Below are 20,674 nucleotides of genomic sequence, written 5' to 3'. Positions count from 1 at the left end.
GAAAATGTTCTAATTTCATTCTTTTACATGTAGCCGTCCAGTTTTACCAGCAGCAGTTATTGAAGAGACTGGCTTTCTTCTATTATATATTCCTGCCTCCTTTGTTGTAGATTAATTGACTGCAAGTGCACGGGTTTATTTCTGGGCTCCCTATTCTCTTCAATTGATATATGTGTCTGTTTTTGTGTCATTGGTATATTGTTTTGATTTCTGTAGCTTTGTAGTATAGTCTGAAGTCAGGGAGTGTGAGTTCAGATTTGTTCTTTTTTCTAAAGATTGCCTTGGCTATTTAGTTTCTTTTGTGATTCCAAATGATTTTTAGGATTTTTTGTTCTAGTTTTGTGCAAAAATGTCATGGGTATTTTGATAGAGATTGCATTAAATATGTAGATTGCTTTGGGTTATATGGGCATATTAACAATATTAATTCTTCCAATCCATAAACATGGGTTATCTTTCCATCTCTCTGTATCATCTTCAGTTTCCTTCATCAGTATTTTATAGTTTTCAGAGTATAGGTCTTTCATCTCCTGGATTAAGTTTATTTCTAGATATTTTATTCTTTTTGATGTGATTTAAAATTTTTTTTTCTTTCCCTGATAGTTTATTATTAGTGTGTAGAACAACAACATATTTCTGTATATTAGCCTTATATCCTGAATCTTTGCTGAATTCACTTCTTAGTTCTAATGGTTTTTTGGTTGGGACTTTAGGGTTTTCTATATATAGCATCATGTCATTTGCAAATAGGGACAGTTTTACTTCTTTTCTTCCAATCTGGATGCGTTTCGTTTCTTTTTTTTTGTCCAATTGCTGTGGCTAGGATTTACAATATTTTGTTAAATAGAAGTGGTGGAGGTGGGAATCCTTGTTCCTGAGTTTAGAGGAAAAACTTTCAACTTTTCATCATTGAGTATGGTGTTAACTGTGGATTTGTCATAAATAGCCTTTATTATGTTCAGATATGTTCCTTCTAAACCAGCTTTGATGAAAGTTTTTGTCATAAATTGATGTTGAATTTTGTCAGATACTTTTTCTGCATCTATGATTGTGATTTTTATTGTTCCTTTTGTTAATGTTGCATATTACATTGATTTGCAGTTATCGAACTGTCCTTGTATCCTTGGAATAAATCTTGCTTGATCATGTGTATGATTCTTTTTATATATTGTTGAAATCAGTTTGCTAATATTTTGTTGAGCATTTTTGCATCTATATTCATCAGAGATATTGACCCATAATTTTCTTTTTTTGGAGTATCTGTGTCTCTTTTTGTTATCAGCGTAATGGTGGCATTGTAGGATGAATTTGGGAGTGTTTCCTCCTCTTCAACTTTTTGGAATAGTTTGAGAAGGATCGGTATTAGCCCTTCTTCATATGTTTTGTAGAATTTCTCTATGAAGCTGTGAGTCCCTGAACTTTTGTTTGCTGTCAGTTTTTTTTAATTATTAATTCAGTTTCACTGCTAGTTATCAGTCTGTTCAGATTATCCATTTCTTGTTGATTCCATCTTGGACGTTTGTATGTTTTTAGAAATTTATCCATTTCTTCTGTATTGTCCAATTTGTTACCATATAACTGCTTGTAGTATTCTCTTATGATTTTTTGTATCTCTGTGATATTAGTTGTAATTTCTCCTGTTTAATTTCTTATTTTGTTTATTTGGGTCTGCTCTCTTTTTTTCTTGATGAGCCTGGTTAAAGGCTTTAAATTTTGTTTGTCATTTCAGAAAACCAGGTCTTGGCTTTATTGATCCTTTTTATTGCTTTTTTGGTCTCCGTTTTATTTGTTTCCTCTCTGATCTTTATTATTTCCTTCCTTCTGCTCACTTTTGGCTTTTTTGTTCTTCTTTTTCTAATTCCTATAGATGGTAGGTTAGGATTTTTATTTGAGATTTTTCTTGTTCCCTGACATAGGTCTGTATTGCTATAAACTTCCCTCTTAGGTCTGCTTTTGCTGCATCCCATAGACTTTGGAGAGTTGTGTTTTTATTTTCATCTATCTGAAGGTAATTTTTGATTTCCTCTTTGATTTTTTCATTGATCTATTTTTTTTAGAAGTCTGTTTGGTCCCCTTGTGGGTTTTTTTCTCATTTTTCTTCCTGTAATTGATTCTAGTTTCATACTATTATGGTTGGAATATTGCTTGATGTAAATTTTAAAAACTAAATTATATTTATTTTTGGCTGCATTGGGTCTTCATTGCTGCATGTGGGCTTTCTTTAGTTGTGGCAAGTGGGGGCTCCTCTTCGTTGCGGTGCGTGTGACTCTTACTGCAGTGGCTTCTCTTGTCGCGGAGCACAGGCTCTAGGCATGCGGGCTTCAGTAGTTGCGGAGCTGCACTGGAGCAAGAGGGGCTGAAGCGGGCACTCAGTGTGGATTGGGGCATGCGCTGGGGCTGTCCAGGCCTTACAGTCACAGTCCAGACCACTCCCAATCTGCTGCCTCTGGGAGTGCCAGTAATGGCTGCCCTTGCCCCATTCAGATGCAGAGCTGGGTCCAAGTTGGCGCCATCCCCCACAACTGCGCACTTTCCTTGGCAGCGGCAGCCTTCATCCTAGTCGGGAGCTGTGTGGCGGAGCAAGGTAGGCCAGGGCGTGCACTGGGGTGGTTGTGGAAACCAGCTAGAGTCCCAGGCAGTTTCAGCCTGCTTCCTCTGCCTTGTTTTGGGAGCAAGCAAGCATGTGCACGCTCTTAATGAGTGGAGTTCACGTTTCTCACAGCCCCCCTGCCAGTCCCACTTGTCTTCAAACCAGTGAAGGGGATTTGTCTTTCTGGTGTTGGACTCCGGGCCTGGAGTGCCGAATATGTGGTTCAAACCCCTCTATTTCCAAAGAGGATCTCCAAAACCAAGTAATTCCCCTACTTCTGTGTCCCCTCCTTCAGGTGTGGGTTCCAACCTGATCACTACTCTTCCCTTCTTTCCTGACTCTGTGTGGGTCTTTCTTTACAGCCTTGGTTATGTAAGAGTCTTTATGCCAGTCTCCAGTCTGTTTTCTGTGAGAATTGATATGTTTCTTTCTTTTTTTTTTTTAATATGTTCTTGGGGGGAGGTGAGCTCAGCATCCTCCTATCCTGCTGTCTTGATCTCCTCTCCTGCATACATTTCAATTTATATCATTATAATCTTTTAAGGTTGTAATTGTACTCCAGTTGTATTTCAGAAAATCTGGAAAATAGCAAAGAACAAACATAGGCAGATTCTTAACCACTGCGCCATGAGGGAAGTCCTGCGTTACATAGATTTTTAAGTGTCAGTCTTGGGATATATATTTGGGTCTGACTTCAGAGACCCATTCTTTACTTCACATTGCTTCTTGTCTATTTCAAATCTGTTTTCCAGTGCATATAGATCATATAGTACATAAGTTTTGTGTCTGCCTTAAAAAAGTTATTGGTATCTAGCCTACAACTGTCTTTACTGAAAAGCTCAGTAATTGATTCTGGAATGACCAAAAGAAAAAGAGGTAATTCTGCTTAATCAACAAGCCAGCCTACTTCCTTCCTTCCTTTCCTTGAAAATCTTTGTTGATTACCATTTTTTAGATAGAATCTTAAGTAGAGGAAAGAGAAGATCACTGAGATGCTGATCCTGTCCTTCAGGATCCTAAAATATAGTAGAGGAGGAAATTCTCATCCAAGGAAAATGGGGAAAAGAGTGTAACACTAATTGAGCATCTACTGTGTGCTGGATTTTATGTATTATTTAAAAAACTATTGGGGTACTTGTTATGTAACAGATATTTTCTTAACTGGTGGAAACTCTAGTATGCTACCATTTAACTCTAAAAAGTAGATATTATTCTCTTTACAAAAGAGAAAACTGAAGTTCTGAGGGATTAATGAGTTGTCCAAGGTTATGTAACTAGTAGCTATAGTAATCTGCTAAATTGAGATTCAGTCCCATATCAGTGTGTAGTCTTTCCCACTGTGCCATACTGATTTCAGTAGAAGTGTTTCTCATCTAATTTTCCTAACAACCTTATAAATTAAGGATAACCTTTATTTTTTCCCCTTAAGCTGTGTGCCCTTTTCTTTAATCAATTTTACTGGTATAATTTACAAACAAAAAGTATAACCACTTTTTAAGTGGGCAGTTAAATGAGTATTGACACATTTATATATAATTGGGAACCACTACCGCAATCCATCTTCCCAGAAAGCTGCCTTGTACTTCTCCCCAGTCCTTCCCTTCCAACTGAGGCAATCCTCTTTTGATATTTTCACCTAGGATTAGTTTTGCATGTTCTAAAACTTGATATAAATGATATAAATTCAGTATTCTTTTGTGTTCAGGTTCTTTTTCTGAACATAATGTCTGTGATATCCATTTTATTGCATATATCAATAGTTCATTCCTTTGTATTGCTTTCTATTCTGTTATACATTTATGCCACAATTGGATTATCTTTTTTCTTTTTGATATTTGGATTGTTTCCAGTTTGGAGATATTATGAATAAAGCTGCTTTCAATATTTGTATATAGGTCTTTGTGTGGAAAGAATTCTCTTGGGTAAACAACCCAGCCTTAATTTTTATAGGTGGGAATACCGATACTCAAAAGGGTTGAATGACGTCTCAAGGTCACATGACCAGTGACTTGGTTGACTCCTGTGCCTATATACTCTTTTTCCACTGTATCACACTTTGCCCCACTTTTTAGAGGTAATGATTACAGATGAAGTGATCTGGGAATTCAGATGAAGATCTCTGTCAGCTGGGGATATCAAAATGGGTTTCATGAAGATGACTTTTGAGTTGGCCTTGAAGAATTGATAGGCTTTGAATACATATAGGGTGAAAAGAAACGAATATTGTGAGCAAAGATTGTTTTTTTTTTCACACACACACACACACACACACTGTATTTTATTTTTACAAGAGATAAATAGACTGACACCAAGCATTATAAATGGATGACCACAACAAAAGCAACAAGGATTGCAATTACCAAACACGAAACACACTCATACTATGTCATAATATTGACATTCAGTCCAGTAATCCTCCACTGTAACAGCTCCTTTACTTCGCAGTGAAAATTGATTTGTATATTTTTTGCCTCTGAGTCCTTGTGGGATTTTTTTTTAATTCAAACAGAAAGTCACAACAATTATAATCATCCTCATCAGTTCACTCAGTCCCACGTAATTAATTTTTTTTTCATCTTGATCTTTTGTTAGCACTTTTATGAGTTCATCAGTTTTCCATTAGAGTTCTGAAAATGCTTATTCGTTCAGTTCAGCACTATAGTCAGTTACCAGAAACCTGTACTTGTCAAAGTCTTTTCCATGAATTCCTTGAAGATGAAACCCTTTTATAGGAACATATTTGCAAAAGCATCAGAGTACACCCAGAACTGTCTGTAAATGACAAAAGACTTAAAAATGACCAGTTAAAGATTTGATGAAAGTTCATAATAATGCAATTGACAAGGAAATTTAGTTATTTCTGAGATATACATTTTAAAGTAATAACTAGTATTATTACTTATAACATTATACCAGAACATATAAGAGTTTTAGAAATTTCATGTAATATCTTAAACATTTACATTAACATATTTCCATACAAATAACCCAAAGAAAGTTCTGTATTAGTTGTTTTTTTGTTTGTTTGTTTGTTTATACTGCAGGTTCTATTAGTCATCAATTTTATACACATCAGTGTATACATGTCCATCCCAATCGCCCAATTCAGCACACCACCATCCCCACCCCACCATGGTTTTGCTCCCCTTGGTGTCCATACGTCTATTCTCTACATCTGTGTCTCAACTTCTGCCTTGCAAACCGGTTCATCTGTACCATTTTTCTAGGTTCCACATACATGCATTAATATACAATATTTGTTTTTCTCTTTCTGACTTACTTCACTCTGTATGACAGTCTCTAGATCTGTCCACGTCTCAACAAATGACTCAGTTTCGTTCCTCTTTATGGCTGAGTAATATTCCATTGTATATATGTACCACAACTTCTTTATCCATTCATCTGTCGATGGGCATTTAGGTTGCTTCCATGACCTGGCTATTGTAAATAGTGCTGCAATGAACACTGGGGTGCATGTGTCTTTTTGAATTATGGTTTTCTCAGGGTATATACCCAGTAGTGGGATTGCTGTGTTATATGGTAATTCTATTTTTAGTTTTTTAAGGAACCTCCATACTGTTCTCCATAGTGGCTGTATCAATTTACATTCCTACCAGCAGTGCAAGAGGGCTCCCTTTTCTCCACACTCTCTCCAGCATTTGTTGTTTGTAGGTTTACTGATGATGCCCATTCTAACTGGTGTGAGGTGATACCTCATTGTAGTTTTGATTTGCATTTCTCTAATAATTAGTGATGTAGAGCAGCTTTTCATGTGCTTCTTGGGAAACTGTATGTCTTCTTTGGAGAAGTGTCTGTTTAGGTCTTCTGCCCATTTTTGGATTCGGTTGTTTGTTTCTTTAATACTGAGCTGTATGAACTGTTTATATATTTTGGAGATTAATTCTTTGTCCGTTGATTCGTTTGCAAATATTTTCTCCCATTCTGAGGGTTGTCTTTTCATCTTGTTTATGGTTTCCTTTGCTGTGCAAAAGCTTTGAAGTTTTATTAGGTCCGATTTGTTTATTTTTGTTTTTATTTCCATTACTCTAGGAGATAGATCAAAAAAGATCTTGCTGTGATTTATGTCAAAGAGTGTTCTTCCTATGTTTTCCTCTAAGAGTTCTATAGTGTCTGGTCTTACATTTAGATCTCAAATCCAATTTGAGTTTATTTTTGTGTATGGTGTTAGGGAGTGTTCTAATTTCATTCTTTTACAGGTACCTGTCCAGTTTTCCAAGCACCACTTATTGAAGAAACTGTCTTTTCTCCATTGTATATCTTTGCCTCCTTTGTCATAGATTAGTTGACCATAGGTGCGTGGGTTTATCTCTGGGCTTTCTATCTTGTTCCATTGATCTATGTATCTGTTTTTGTGCCAGTACCATATTGTCTTGATTACTGTAGCTTTGTAGTATAGTCTGAAATCAGGGAGTCTGATTCCTCCAGCTCCGTTTCTTTCCCTCAAGACTCCTTTGGCTATTCGGGGTCTTTTGTGTCTCCGTACAAATTTTAAGATGATTTGTTCTAGTTCCGTAGAAAATACCATTGGTAATTTGATAGGGATTGTATTAAATCTGTAGATTGCTTTGGGTAGTATAGTCATTTTCACAATATTGATTCTTCCAATCCAAGAACATGGTATATCTTTCCATCTGTTGGTATCATCTTTAATTTCTTTCATCAGTGTCTTATAGTTTTCTGCATACAGGTCTTTTGTCTCCCTAGGTAGGTTTATTTCTAGGTATTGTATTCTTTTTGTTGCAGTGGTAAGTGGGAGTGTTTCCATAATATCTCTTTCAGATTTTTCATCATTAGTGTATAGTAAATGCAAGAGATTTCTGTGCATTAATTTTGTATCCTGCAACTTTACCAAATTCATTGATTAGCTCTAGTAGTTTTCTAGTGGCATTTTTAGGAATTTCTATGTATAGTATCATGTCATCTGCAAACAGCGACAGTTTTACTTCTTTTCCAATTTGTATTCCTTTTATTTCTTTTTCTTCTCTGATTGCCATGGCTAGGACTTCCAAAAATATGTTGAATAATAGTGGTGAGAGTGGACATCCTTGTCTCCTTCCTGATCTTAGAGGAAACGCTTTCAGTTTTTCACCATTGAGAATGATGTTTGCTGTGGGTTTGTCATATATGGCCTTTATTATGTTGAGGTAGGTCCCCTCTCTGCCCACTTTCTGGAGAGTTTTTATCATAAATGGGTGTTGAATTTTGTCAAACCCTTTTTCTGCATCTATTGAGATGGTCATATGGTTTTTATTCTTTAATTTGTTAATACGGTATATCACATTGATTGATTTTTGTATATTGAAGAATCCTTGCATCCCTGGGATAAATCCCACTTGGTCATGGTGTATGATCCTTTTAATGTGTTGTTGGATTCTGTTTGCTAGTATTTTGTTGAGGATTTTTGCATCTATATTCATCAGTGATATTGGTCTGTAATTTCCTTTTTTTGTAGTATCTTTGTCTGGTTTTGGTATCAGGGTGATGGTGGCCTCATAGAATGAGTTTGGGAGTGTTCCTTCCTCTGCAATTTTTTGGAAGAGTTTGAGAAGGATGGGTGTTAGCTCTTCTCTAAATGTTTGATAGAATTCACCTGTGAAGCCATCTGGTCCTGGACTTTTGTTTGTTGGAAGATTTTTAATCTCAGTTTCAATTTCATTACTTGTGATTGGTCTGTTCATATTTTCTGTTTCTTCCTGGCTTAGTCTTGGAAGTTTATACGTTTCTAAGAATTTGTCCATTTCTTCTAGGTTGTCCATTTTATTGACATAGAGTTGCTTGTAGTAGTCTCTTAGGATGCTTTGTATTTCTGCGGTGTCTGTTGTAACTTCTCCCTTTTCATTACTAACTTTATTGATTTGAGTCTTCGTTTTTCTCTTGCTGAGTCTGGCTAATGGTTTATAAATTTTGTTTATCTTTTCAAGGAACCAGCTTTTAGTTTTATTGATCTTTGCTATTGTTTTTTTGTTTCCATTTCATTTATTTCTGCTCTGATCTTTCTGATTTCTTTCCTTCTGCTAACTTTGGGTTTTCTTCATTCTTCTTCCTCTAGTTCCTTTGGGTGTAACGTTAGATTGTTTACTTGAGATTTTTCTTGTTTCTTGAGGTAGGCTTGTATAGCTATAAACTTCCCTCTTAGAACTGCTTTTGCTGCATCTCATAGGTTTTGGATCATCATGTTTTCATTGTCATTTGTCTCTAGGTATTTTTTGATTTTGTCTTTGATTTCTTCAGTGATCTCTTGGTCATTTAGTAACGTATTGTTTAGCCTCCATGTGTTTGTGTTTTTTACGTTTTTTCCCCTGTAATTCATTTCTGATCTCATAGCGTTGTGGTCAGAAAAGGTGCTTGATATGATTTCAAATTTTTTAAATTTATTGAGGCTTGATTTGTGACCCAAGATGTGATCTCTCCTGGAGAGTGTTCCATGTGCACTTGAGAAGAAAGTTGTTGTTTTTGGATGAATGTCCTATAAATATCAATTAAATCTATCTGGTCTGTTGTGTCATTTAAAGCTTCTGTTTCCTTATTTATTTTCATTTGGATGATTTGTCCATTGGTGTAAGTGAGGTGTTAAAGTCTCCCACTATTATTATGTTACTGTTGATTTCCTCTTTTAGAGCTGTTAACAGTTGCCTTATGTTTGAGGTGCTCCTATGTTGGGTGCATATATATTTATAATTGTTATATTTTCTTCTTGGATTGATCCCTTGATCATTATGTAGTGTCCTTCCTTGTCTCTTGTAACATTCTTTATTTTAAGGTCTATTTTATCTGATATGAGTATTGCTACTCCAGCTTTCTTTTGATTTCCATTTGCATGGAATATCTTCTTCCATCTCCTCACTTTCAGCCTGTATGTGTCCCTAGATCTGAAGTGGGTCTCTTATAGACAGCATATAAATGGTTCTTGTTTTTGTATCCATTCAGCGAGCCTGTGTCTTTTGCTTGGAGCATTTAATCCATTCATGTTTAAGGTAATTATTGATATGTGTGTTCCTATGACCATATTCTTAATTGTTTTGGGTTTATTTTCGTAGGTCCTTTTCTTCTCTTGTGCTTCCCACTTAGAGACGTTCCTTTAGCATTTGTTGTAGAGCTGGTTTGGTGGTACTGAAATCTCTTAGCTTTTGCTTGTCTGTAAAGCTTTTGATTTCTCCATCGAATCTGAATGAGATCCTTGCTGGGTAGAGTAATCTTGGTTGTAGGTTCTTCCCTTTCATCACATTAAGTATATCATGCCATTCTCTTCTGGCTTGTAGAGTTTCTGCTGAGCAATCAGCTGTTAACCTTATGGGAGTTCCCTTGTATGTTATTTGTTGTTTTTCCCTTGCTGCTTTCAATAATTTTTCTTTGTCTTTAATTTTTGCCAATGTGATTACTATGTGTCTCAGTGTGTTTCTCCTTGGGTTTGTCCTGTATGAGACTCTCTGCGCTTCCTGGACTTGGGTGGCTATTTTCTTTCCCATGTTAGGGAAGTTTTCGACTATAATCTCTTCAGATATTTTCTCTGGTCCTTTTTCTCTCTCTTCTCCTTCTGGGATCCCTATAATGCAAATGTTGTTGTGTTTAATGTTGTCCCAGAGATGTCTTAGGCTGTCTTCATTTCTGTTCATTGTTTTTTCTTTATTCTGTTCCACAGCAGTGAATTCCACCATTCTGTCTTCCAGGTCACTTATCCGTTCTTCTGCCTCAGTTATTCTGCTATTGATTCCTTCTAGTGTATTTTTCATTTCTGTTATTGTATTGTTCATCTCTGTTTCTTTTTTAATTCTTCTAGGTCTTTGTTAAACATTTCTTGCATCTTCTCGATCTTTGCCTCCATTCTTTTTCCGAGGTCCTGGATCATCTTCACTATCGTTATTCTGAATTCTTTTTCTGGAAGGTTGCCTATCTCCACTTCATTTAGTTGTCTTTCTGGGGTTTTATCTTGTTCCTTCATCTGGTATATAGCCCTCTGCCTTTTCATCTTTTCTGTCTTTCTGTGAATGTGGTTTTTGTTCCACAGGCTGCAAGATTGTTGTTCTTCTTGCTTCTGCTGTCTGCCCTCTGATCACAAAGATTCTTTAGTACAGGCTTCATTCAATAGTAAATAAGTGTTTAATTAACGCCTATTCAATGCTAGGCTCTGTTCTGTATTCTGAGGCTATAGCAATAACAAAATCAGATGAGAAAGGGGGTGGAGTCAAGATGGCAGTGTGGGAGGACGCAGAGTTCACGTCTCCCCACAACTAGGGCACCTGTTGGACGCTGGTGGGGGACCTCGATGCCCAAGGAAATGGGAGGAACCCCCAAGAAACTGGCTTGGATGTGGGGGGGAGTGAGAGGGGGAGGAGAAGTGGAGGCCGGACAGGACCAGGGCCCCTGAGGGGTGGCTGGCAGAGGGGAGGGGTTCCCTCGCCTGGGGGACCCTCGGGGGCTCACAGATCAATGGGTAGCACGCCTAGCATTTCCCCTTCCCAATCAGGCCCCAGGAAGCCTGCTGGGCTCCCAGAACAGGTCTTCTGCTCTGTGCGGTGCCATCCGGGCTGCCTGTATCCTAGGGGCATAGGAGGTAGGTGAAGGGAGAAGAGGAGAGGTGGATGGGGAGGATCCCTCCAGGATCAGAGGATCATGGGAGGCGTGCCAGGTGTTTCTCCCACCCACTTGGGCCCTGGGAAGCCTGCTGGTATCTGGGCCTGGTGCTCTGCCTTCCGAGGCCCCCTCCGGCTGTGGGGGTCCTAGGGGCATAGTAGAGAGGGAAGAGTGAGAAAGGGGAGCAGAGGCGGACCGGGGGGGGGGACCCTCCAGGACTGGGGTATCAGGGGAAGTGCCGCGGGCATATTCCCTGCCCACTCAGCTCGGGAAGCCTGTTGGGCTTCTGGGTCTGGTCCCCAGCCTTCTGGGGCCACCTCTGGCTGTGTGGGTCCTAGCGGTATAAGATGGGGTGTGGGGAGAAAAAGAGAGGCCAGTGGGGAGGGACCCTCCAGGATTGGAGGATTGGAGGGGAACGTATGTAGCATTTCCCCTGCCCACTCGTGCCCAGGGAGCCCGCTGGGGTCCCGGACCTGGTCCTCTGCCCTCCAAGGCCTGAGGCACTCCTGGGCCCCTCCTGCTGTGTTGAGCCTAAGCCCCCCTGCCCCCGGTGCCTTTTCCAGCCCTGTGAGTCCGAAGCATAGGCCCCGCCCACTGCCTAAACCCTGCCCCTGCCTAAGCCCCGCCCCAAACAGCCAAGGCCTTTTCTGGCTTTTTTTTCCTTCCTTTTTTTTTGCTGCTGTTCCAGTGTACCTTCCGGTTGTTGTTTCATCTATATTTTTATTTTAAAATTTTTTTCTAACACATCTGTTAGTTTTCTAATCTTATTGTATTTTTTACTCTTTGTTATTGTTCTCCTTTTTTTCTTTTTCTTTTTGCTGCCCCGCACAGCTTGCGGGATCTTGGTTCATGAGCTGAGGGTCGAGCCTGAGCTCCTGCAGTGGGAGCCCTGTGTCCAAACCACTGGAGTAACGGAGAACCAGAGAACCTCAGGTCCCAAGGAATATTCGTTGGAGTGAGGTTTTCGGAGGTCCTCATCTTGGCACCAAGACCCAGATCTACACAACAGCCTACAAACTCCAGTGCTGGAAGCCTCAGACCAAACAACCAGTAAGACAGGAAGACAATCCCACGCATCAAAAAAAAAAAAGAGATGACAAAAAAATATGTTACAGATGAAGGAGCAAGGTAAAAACCTACAAGACCAAATAAATGAAGAGGAAATTGGCAACCTACCTGAAAAAGAATTCAGAGTAATGATAGTAAAGATAATCCAGAATCTCAGAATTAGAATGGAGGCACGGATCGAGAAAATACAAGAAATGTTTAACAAAGATGTAGAAAAAATAAAGAACAAACAGAGATGGACAACACAATAACTGAAATGAAAAATTCACTAGAAGGAATCAATAATAGAATAACTGGGGCAGAAGAATGAATAAGTGAGCTGGAAGACAGAATGGTGGAAATAATTGCCGAGGAGCAGAATAAAGAAAAAAGAATGAAGCGAATTGAAGAAAATCTCAGAGACCTCTGGGGCAACACTAAATGCACCAACATACAAATTATAGGGTTCCCAGAAAAAGAAAAGGAAAAGAAATGCTCTGAGAAAATATTTGAAGAGATTATTGTGGAAAAGTTACCTAAAATGGGAAAGGAAATAATCACCCAAGTCCAGAAAGCACAGGGAGTCCCATACAGGATAAACCCTAGGAGAAACCCACCGAGATGCATATTAATCAAACTAACAAAAATTGAGTTCAAAGGAAAAATATTAAAAGCAGCAAGGGAAAATCAAAATATAACATACAAAGGAATCCCCATAAGGTTAACAGCTGATTTTTCAGGAGAAACTCTGCAGGCCAGAAGGGAGTGCCAGATCTACTTAAAATGATGAAAGAGAAAAACCTACAACCAAGATTACCTAGCAAGGGTCTCATTCAGATTTGATGGAGAAATCAAAAACTTTATAGACAAACAAAAGCTAAGAGAAATCAGCACCACCAAACCAGCTTTACAACAAATGCTAAAAGAACTTCTCTAGGCGGGAAACACAAGAGAAGAAAAAAGACCCACAAAAACAAACCTAAAACAATTAAGAAAATGGTAATAGGAACATACATATAGATAATAACCTTGAATGTAAATAGATTAAATGCTCCAACCAAAAGACACAGACTGGCTGAATGGATACAAAAACAAGACCCATATATATGCTGTGTACAGGAGACCCACTTCAGACTTAGGGACACATCCAGACTGAGGTGAAGGGATGGAAAAAGATATTCCATTCAAATGGAAATCAAAGAAAGCTGGAGTAGCAATACTCGTATCAGATAAAATAGACCTTAAAATAAAGGCTGTTACAAGAGATAAGGGAGGACACTACATAATAATCAAGGGATCAATCCAAGAAAAAGATATAACAATTATAAATATGCACCCAACATAGGAGCATCTCAATACATAAGAAATGCTAACAGCCATAGAAGGGGAATTCGACAGTAACAATAATGGTAGGGGACTTTAACACCTCACTTACACCAATGGACAGATCATCCAAACAGAAAATAAATAAGGAAACACAAGCTTTAAATGACACAGTAGACCACATAGATTTAATTGATATTTATAGGACATTCTACTTGAAAGTGGCAGATGTTCTTCTCAAGTGCACACAGAACATTCTACAGGATAGATCACAGCTTGGGTCACAAATCAAGCCTCAGAAAATTTAAGAAAATTGAAATTGTATCAAGCATCTCTTCTGACTACAATATGAGATTAGAAATCAATTACAGGAAAAAAAGATGTAAAATACACAAATACATGGAGGCTAAACAGTGCACTACTAAATAACCAAGAGATCACTGAAGAAATCAAAGAGGAAATCAAAAAATACCTAGAAACAAATGACAATGAGAACACGACGACCCAAAACCTATGGGATGCAGCAAAAGCTGTTCTAAGAGGGAAGTATATAGCAATACAATCTTACCTCAAGAAACAAGAAAAATCTCAAATAAACAACCTAATATTACACCTTAAACAATTAGAGAAAGAAGAACAAAGAAAATCCAAAGTCAGTAGGAGGAAAGATACCATAAAGATCAGAGCAGAAATAAGTAGAAAAAAAGAAAACAGTAGCAAAGATCAGTAAAACTAAAAGTTGGTTGTTTGAGAAGATAAACAAAATTGATAAAACTTTAGCAAGACTCATCAAGAAAAAAAGGGAGAGGACTCAAATCAATAAAATTAGAAATGAAAAAGGAGAAATCACAACTGACACTGCAGAAATGTAAAGGGTTAGAAGAGACTACCACAAACAACTATATGCCAATAAAATGGACAACCACAAAGAAATGGACAAATTCTTGGAAAGGTACAATTTTCCAAGACTGAACCAGGAAGAATTAGAAGATATAGACAGATGTATTACAAGTAATGAAATAGAAACTGTAATTGAAAATCTTCCAATAAACAAAAGCCCAGGACCAGATGGCTTCACAGGCAAATTCTATCTAACATTTAGAGAATAGCTAACACCAAGCCTCAAACCTTTCCAGAAAACAGCAGAGGGAGGAACACTCCCAAAATTCGTTCTATGAGGCCACCATCACCCTGATACCAACACCAGGCAAAGATATCACAAAAAAATAAAATTACATACCAATATCACTGATGAACATAGATGCAGAAATCCTCAACAAAATACTAGCAAACAGAATCCAATAGCATGTCAAAAGGATCATACACCGTGATCAAGTGGGATTTATCCCAGGGATGCAAGGATTCTTCAGTATACACAAATCAATCAATGTGATACACCATATTAACAAATGAAGGAATAAAAACCATATGATCATCTCAATAGATGCAGAAAAAGCTTTTGACAAAATTCAACACTCATTTATCATAAAAACACTCCAGAAAATGGGCATAGAGAGAACCTACCTCAACATAATAAAGGCCATGACAAAACCACAGCAAACATCATTCTCAACGGTGAAAAACTGAAAGCATTTCCACTAAGATCAGGAACAAGACATGGATGTCCACTCGCCACTCTTATTCAACATAGTTTGGAAGTCCTAGCCACAGCAATCAGAGCAGAAAAAGAAATAAAAGGAATACAAATCGGAAAAGAAGAAGTAAAGCTGTCACTGTTTGCAGATGACATGATACTATACATAGAAAATTCTAAAGTTGCCACCAGAAAACTACTAGAGCTGATCAATGAATTTGGTAAGGTTGCAGGATACAAAATTAATGCACAGGAATCTCTTGCATTCCTATACACTAATAACAAAAAATCAGAAAGATAAATTAAGGAAACAATTCCATTTACCATCGCAACAAAAAGAGTAAAATACCTAGGAATAAACCTACCTAAGGAGGCAAAAGACTTGTACTCAGAAAACTATAAAACACTGATGAAAGAAATCAAAGTTGACATAAAAAGGTGGAGAAATATACCACTTTCTTGGATTGGAAGAATCAATATTGTGAAAATGACTATACTACCCAAAGCAATCTACATATTCAGTGCAATCCCTATCAAACTACCAATGACATTCTTCACAGAATTAGAAAAATTTTTTTTTACAATTTGTATGGAAACACAAAAGACCCCGAATAGCCAAAGCAATTTTGAGAAAGAAAAATGGAGCTGGTGGAATCAGGCTCCCTGTCTTCAAATTATACTACAGAGCTACAGTAATCAAGACAGTATGGTACTGGCTCAAAAACAGAAATATAGATCAATGGTACATGATAGAAAGCCCAGGGATAAACCCACGCACATATGGTCACCTAATTTATGACAAAGGAGGCAAGAACATACAATGGAGAAAAGACAGCCTCTTCCATAACTGGTGCTGGGAAAACTGGACAGCTACATGTAGAAGAATGAAATTAGAACACTTCCTAGCACCATACACAAAAATAAGCTCAAAATGGATTAAGGACCTAAATGTAAGATTGGACACTATAAAACTCTTAGAGGAAAACATAGGAAGAACACTCTTTGACATAAATCATAGCAAGATCTTTTTTGATCCACCTCCTAGAGAAATGGAAATAAAAACAAAAATAAACAAATGTGACCTAATGAAACTTCAAAGCTTTTGCACAGCAAAGGAAACCATAAACAAGATGAAAAGGCAACCCTCAGAATGGGAGAAAATATTTGCAAACGAATCAATGGACAAAGGATTAATCTCCAAAATATATAGACAGCTCATGCAGCTCAATATTAAAGAAACAAACAACCGAATCCAAAAATGGGCAGAAGACCTAAACAGACATTTCTCCAAAGAAGACATACAGATGGCCAAGAGGCACATGAAAAGATGATCAGTATCACTAATTATTAGAGAAATGCAAATCAAAACTACAGTGAGGTATCATATCACACTGTTCAGAATGGCCATTATCAAAAAATCTACAAACAATAAATGCTGGAGAGGGTGTGGAGGAAAGGGAACCCTTCTGCACTGTTCGTGGGAATGTAAATTGATACAGCCATGATGGAGAACAGTGTGGAGGTTCCTTAAAAAACTAAAAATAGAACTACCATATGACCCAGCAATCCCACTGTGGGGCATATACCCTGAGAAAACCATAATTCAGTAGGACACATGTACCCCAATATTCATTGCAGCACTGTTTACATTAGCCAGGACATGGAAACAACCTAAATGTCCATCAACAGATGAATGGATAAAGAAGATTTGGTACATATATACAGTGGAATATTACTCAGCCAGCCATAAAAAGGAATGAAATTGGGTCATTTTTGGAGATGTGGATGGACCTAGAGTCTGTCATACAGAGTGAAATAAGCCAGAAAGAGAAAAACAAATACTGTATATTAATGCATATTTGTGGAATCTAGAAAAATGGTACAGATGAACCTATTTGCAGCACAGGAGTAGAGATGTAGAGAATGGACATGTGGACACAGGGAGGGGAAGGGGAGGGTAGGACAAATTGGGAGATTAGGTTTGACATAAGTACACTACCATATGTAAAATAGAGCTAGTGCGAACCTGCTGTATAACACAGGGAGCTCAGCTTGGTGCTCTGTGATGACCTAGATGCGTTTGATGGGGGTGGGGTGGGAGGGAGGTCTAATAGAAAAAAAAAAAAAAGAACATAATGGAGTTTACATTCTTGTGGGGAAAGAGGGACAGTCCACCAAGTAAGCAAATAATATAAAGTAATGAGTGCTCTAGAGAAGAAGTGGGATAGGGAGTGCCAGTGGCGGGAGTCAGGATAAACAGGTTGCAGTTTTTAAAAGAGCATGTCAGAAGGCCTCACTGAGAAAGTGACATGTGGGCAAAGATGGAGTTAATCTTGAGTGTTCCAGATGGGGACTTTAAATTGTAAAGCCCTGAGGCAAGTAGTGTGTCTGGCATGTTGGGGAACTTAAGGAGGCCAGTGTGGTTGAAGTGGAATGAACACCAGAGAAGAGAGGAGTAGGAGGTATGGTCAGAGACTTATGGGGAGTTAGAAGGTTTAGGGTGTGGTAGGCCACTGTGAGGACTTTGACTTTTACTCTGAGTGAGATGTAGAGGCATTGGAGAAGTTGTGAACAGAGGTAGTATATTTTTAAAAGTATAACATTTTTACTGGGATATAATCCATGTACCCTACAACTCACCCATTTAAAAAGTGGTTCTTAGTATATTCACAGAGTTGTACAACCGTCACCATATTGAATTTTAGAACATTTTCATCATCCCCAAAAGAAACCCTGTACTCATTAGCAGTAACTCATCATCCTTCAACTCTCTAGCCCTAGGCAAGCAGTAATCTGTTTTTCTGACTCTCTTGATTTGCCCATTTTGGACATTACATATAAGTGGAATTATGTAATATGTGGTCTTTTATGACTGGCTTCTTTCACTTAGCATCTTGTTTTCAAGATTCCTTTATGTTGTAGCATGTACCGGTACTTTATACTATTTTATGGCCAAATAAGATTTCATTGCAGGGATTAGTACATTTTATTTATCCAACAGTTTTTGGACATTTGGGTTTTTTCCACTTTTTGGCTATTAGGAATAATGTTGCTGTGAATACTTGTATGTAAGTTATTGTGTGAACATATGTTTTCATTTGAAGTGCTGCATTTTAAAAGGAGCAGATTCACTTGACGAAGATAAAGGACCTAGGCTGTCATCCCAGAAGGTTGGGTTCCAACTGTTGCTTGCTTTTCTTTGTTCAGTAGCTTTTGTTATGGCGTTAAGCCATTTTTTCTCACAATTTCTCTGTCCTCTTGTTTTTTATCTAGTTTCCTAGCTTTGGATTTCTTTGAATAAAGGGTTGACCAATATTAACTAGGTTTTCTGAAAAGTAGGATCTGTTGTATGTAGAGAATTAGATGTTCTGTAATTGAGATATTATGATAAAATCTCAGTTTTTGCAAGTTCCTAAGGAGAGGTTACACAGTGTTTTGTATACTGAGTTGGGGTTCATTAGTGGGTCATAAATCAATTCAGTGAAAGCAGTATTTAAAAAATGAAATAGAATAGAATAGGAAATAATCAGAGTGCCTCTCTCACAATAGGGATAAATATTACTTCATGAAACTTTGTTTCAGTTAATCATGTATGTATGAACTGAGTCATGATATAAAGTGTGTGTGTGTTTAGTAAAAAAAAAGCTTGAAGCCTTTGGATTGGAATGTCATAGCCTATTTATGTAATTAATACTCTTTCTCTTCCATTTAATTTTTTTTGGAGATATTGAGGTATTATTCAGCATAGTGTTTAAAACATGCTATAGTATATCTAAACGGAATATAAAGGGGTGATGTTTTTGTTGTTTAATGTAATGAGAAACTTGCGGGGATGAGATTTTTATCTTTTATGAATAAATATGATTTTATGACAATGTTATGACTAAGAGTATGTACTATGTATTTTTTATTATAGGAGTCACACCCCATGGATTTGTGTGGTAAATGAACTCCTTGGCATAGAAGGGAATTAAAAAATGATGGTAAGTGATCAAGCTACCATAAGCATTAACCTTAGTTTTTTTAGCCTCCTTCTACCTCCCTTCCTTCCTTCTATTTTTAATTCATTCTCTTTTTTGATGTAATATTTGTTACCTTCAAGACACTCTATGGAACAGATTTGTTATAAAGCACAACAGTAAAGTAACTGACTGAATGTACTGTTCAACTTGAGAGCCATAGACTCTCACTCCTAACATTTGTACAACCTAGGGCAAGAATAGAAATGGAAGTCAGCTTTTTTTTTTAACAATATGTCTTAATCTTAAAAAGTTATAAATCAGTTTATGTCAGCAGCCTGACTTACTTTCCTACCCAGGGCCCAGCCAGCTCTTAAAGGAGCAATATACTCCCTGGGGTTGGCAGGGTGGAAGTTGGGCCAGGGTGGTCTCCGAATCTTAGATGGGGACTGATGTGGTGAAAGTCCCTGGAGAGTCTGGGCAGATGGGTTCTCCTTCCCCATATTCTACTTTTCTAACTCAAAATTTAAGGCCGTTCTAAGTATCTTCTTAAACTATCCCACTCAAACCCAGGAGGAGGAGGGAAAGCAGTTTCTGGGGGAATCCAGGCTGCCTAGACACCTCCTTGGGAGATTGGGGGTGGCCATTCTTAAGTAAAATTAGATGTTTTTACCTTGGTTTCTCAGCGCAGAGGCTGTGCTTTGCCTCCTTCCTTCTCTTCATTGTCTTCTCTTAGGATGGGGAGGTCTCAGTTCAGTTTGTGAATCTCTCTCTCTTAATTCCTGTACCCTCAATTAGTTACTTATTATCTTTGGGTTTTGATATTTTTGATGTTTTGGTATTTTGATAGGTGTAATCTCCTAAAGTGTAGGGCTCAGGGCAGGAGCCTCCTCTTTTGGGTATAAAGGCAGGACTGTTTCTACCTATATTCTCCTTTCCTATCTCATCCTGCCCCATTCCACACTCCAGTTTCTTTTATATCTTAAAGACATAAAAAAAGCTCTGAGTTTTAAATTTTTTAAATCTGTCATTTGGGATTGTTTTCTTGCTGCCTTTAATATTCTGAGAAATTCTTATAGTGAGGGCCTTTTAAGTCCTAATAAGCTCTGTTTTTGTTTGTCTAAGGTATCTTTTTTTTCCTGCCCTAATTTTGAAAGATGGTCTGCTGAGTATAGAAGTCTAGATTGACTAATTTTTCTCTCAGTATGCTGAAAAAATTATTCCACTGTTTTCAACCTCTTTTTGATTTTTGATATTTCTTTTTCTTTTTGATTTTACTTTGTTTTAATATTATATGCAATGTTTACATGGTTCACAATTCTTATTAAACAGTATTCATTTAGAGAAGTATGACTTTTCTTCTTCCTCTTCTTCCCTTCATGGGCAATCTTTTCTTTTCCATGTTTTAAATTGTGGTAAAATGCAGAAAATTTACCATCTCACCCATTTTTAAAAATTTATTTATTTGTTTTGGCTGCATTGGGTCTTCGTTGCTGCTCGTGGGCTTTCTCTAGTTGCGGCGAGCGGGGGCTACTCTGCGTTGTGGTACGTAGGCTTCTCTTGTTGTGG

General features: G+C 37.7%; 1 protein-coding gene across 5 annotated transcripts in view; it reads left to right on the top strand.

Moving 5' to 3' along the window:
- The window catches only part of SCAPER (S-phase cyclin A associated protein in the ER), a 494,989-nt gene that overhangs the window by 15,397 nt on the left and 458,918 nt on the right, over nucleotides 1-20,674 (top strand). For 4 of the 5 annotated variants that reach the window (XM_030761728.2, XM_022580126.3, XM_022580128.3 and 1 more), the window contains exon 2: nucleotides 19,063-19,129. In XM_030761728.2, the coding sequence (XP_030617588.1) occupies nucleotides 19,124-19,129 (6 nt within the window). In that variant the 5' untranslated portion in view covers nucleotides 19,063-19,123. Of the gene's footprint in view, nucleotides 1-1,760; nucleotides 2,585-19,062; nucleotides 19,130-20,674 lie in introns of those variants that run through there. The other variant, XM_089906963.1, reaches the window with a different exon arrangement.

Source organism: Delphinapterus leucas, chromosome 2, assembly GCF_059928025.1.
Source record: "Delphinapterus leucas isolate spDelLeu-1000000601 "Yukka" chromosome 2, BTC_Dleu_Yukka2, whole genome shotgun sequence".
NCBI classification, from domain to species: Eukaryota; Metazoa; Chordata; class Mammalia; order Artiodactyla; family Monodontidae; genus Delphinapterus; species Delphinapterus leucas.
The sequence above is the reverse complement of the archived record's forward strand: the minus strand, read 5'-3'. Positions and strand labels throughout refer to the sequence as shown.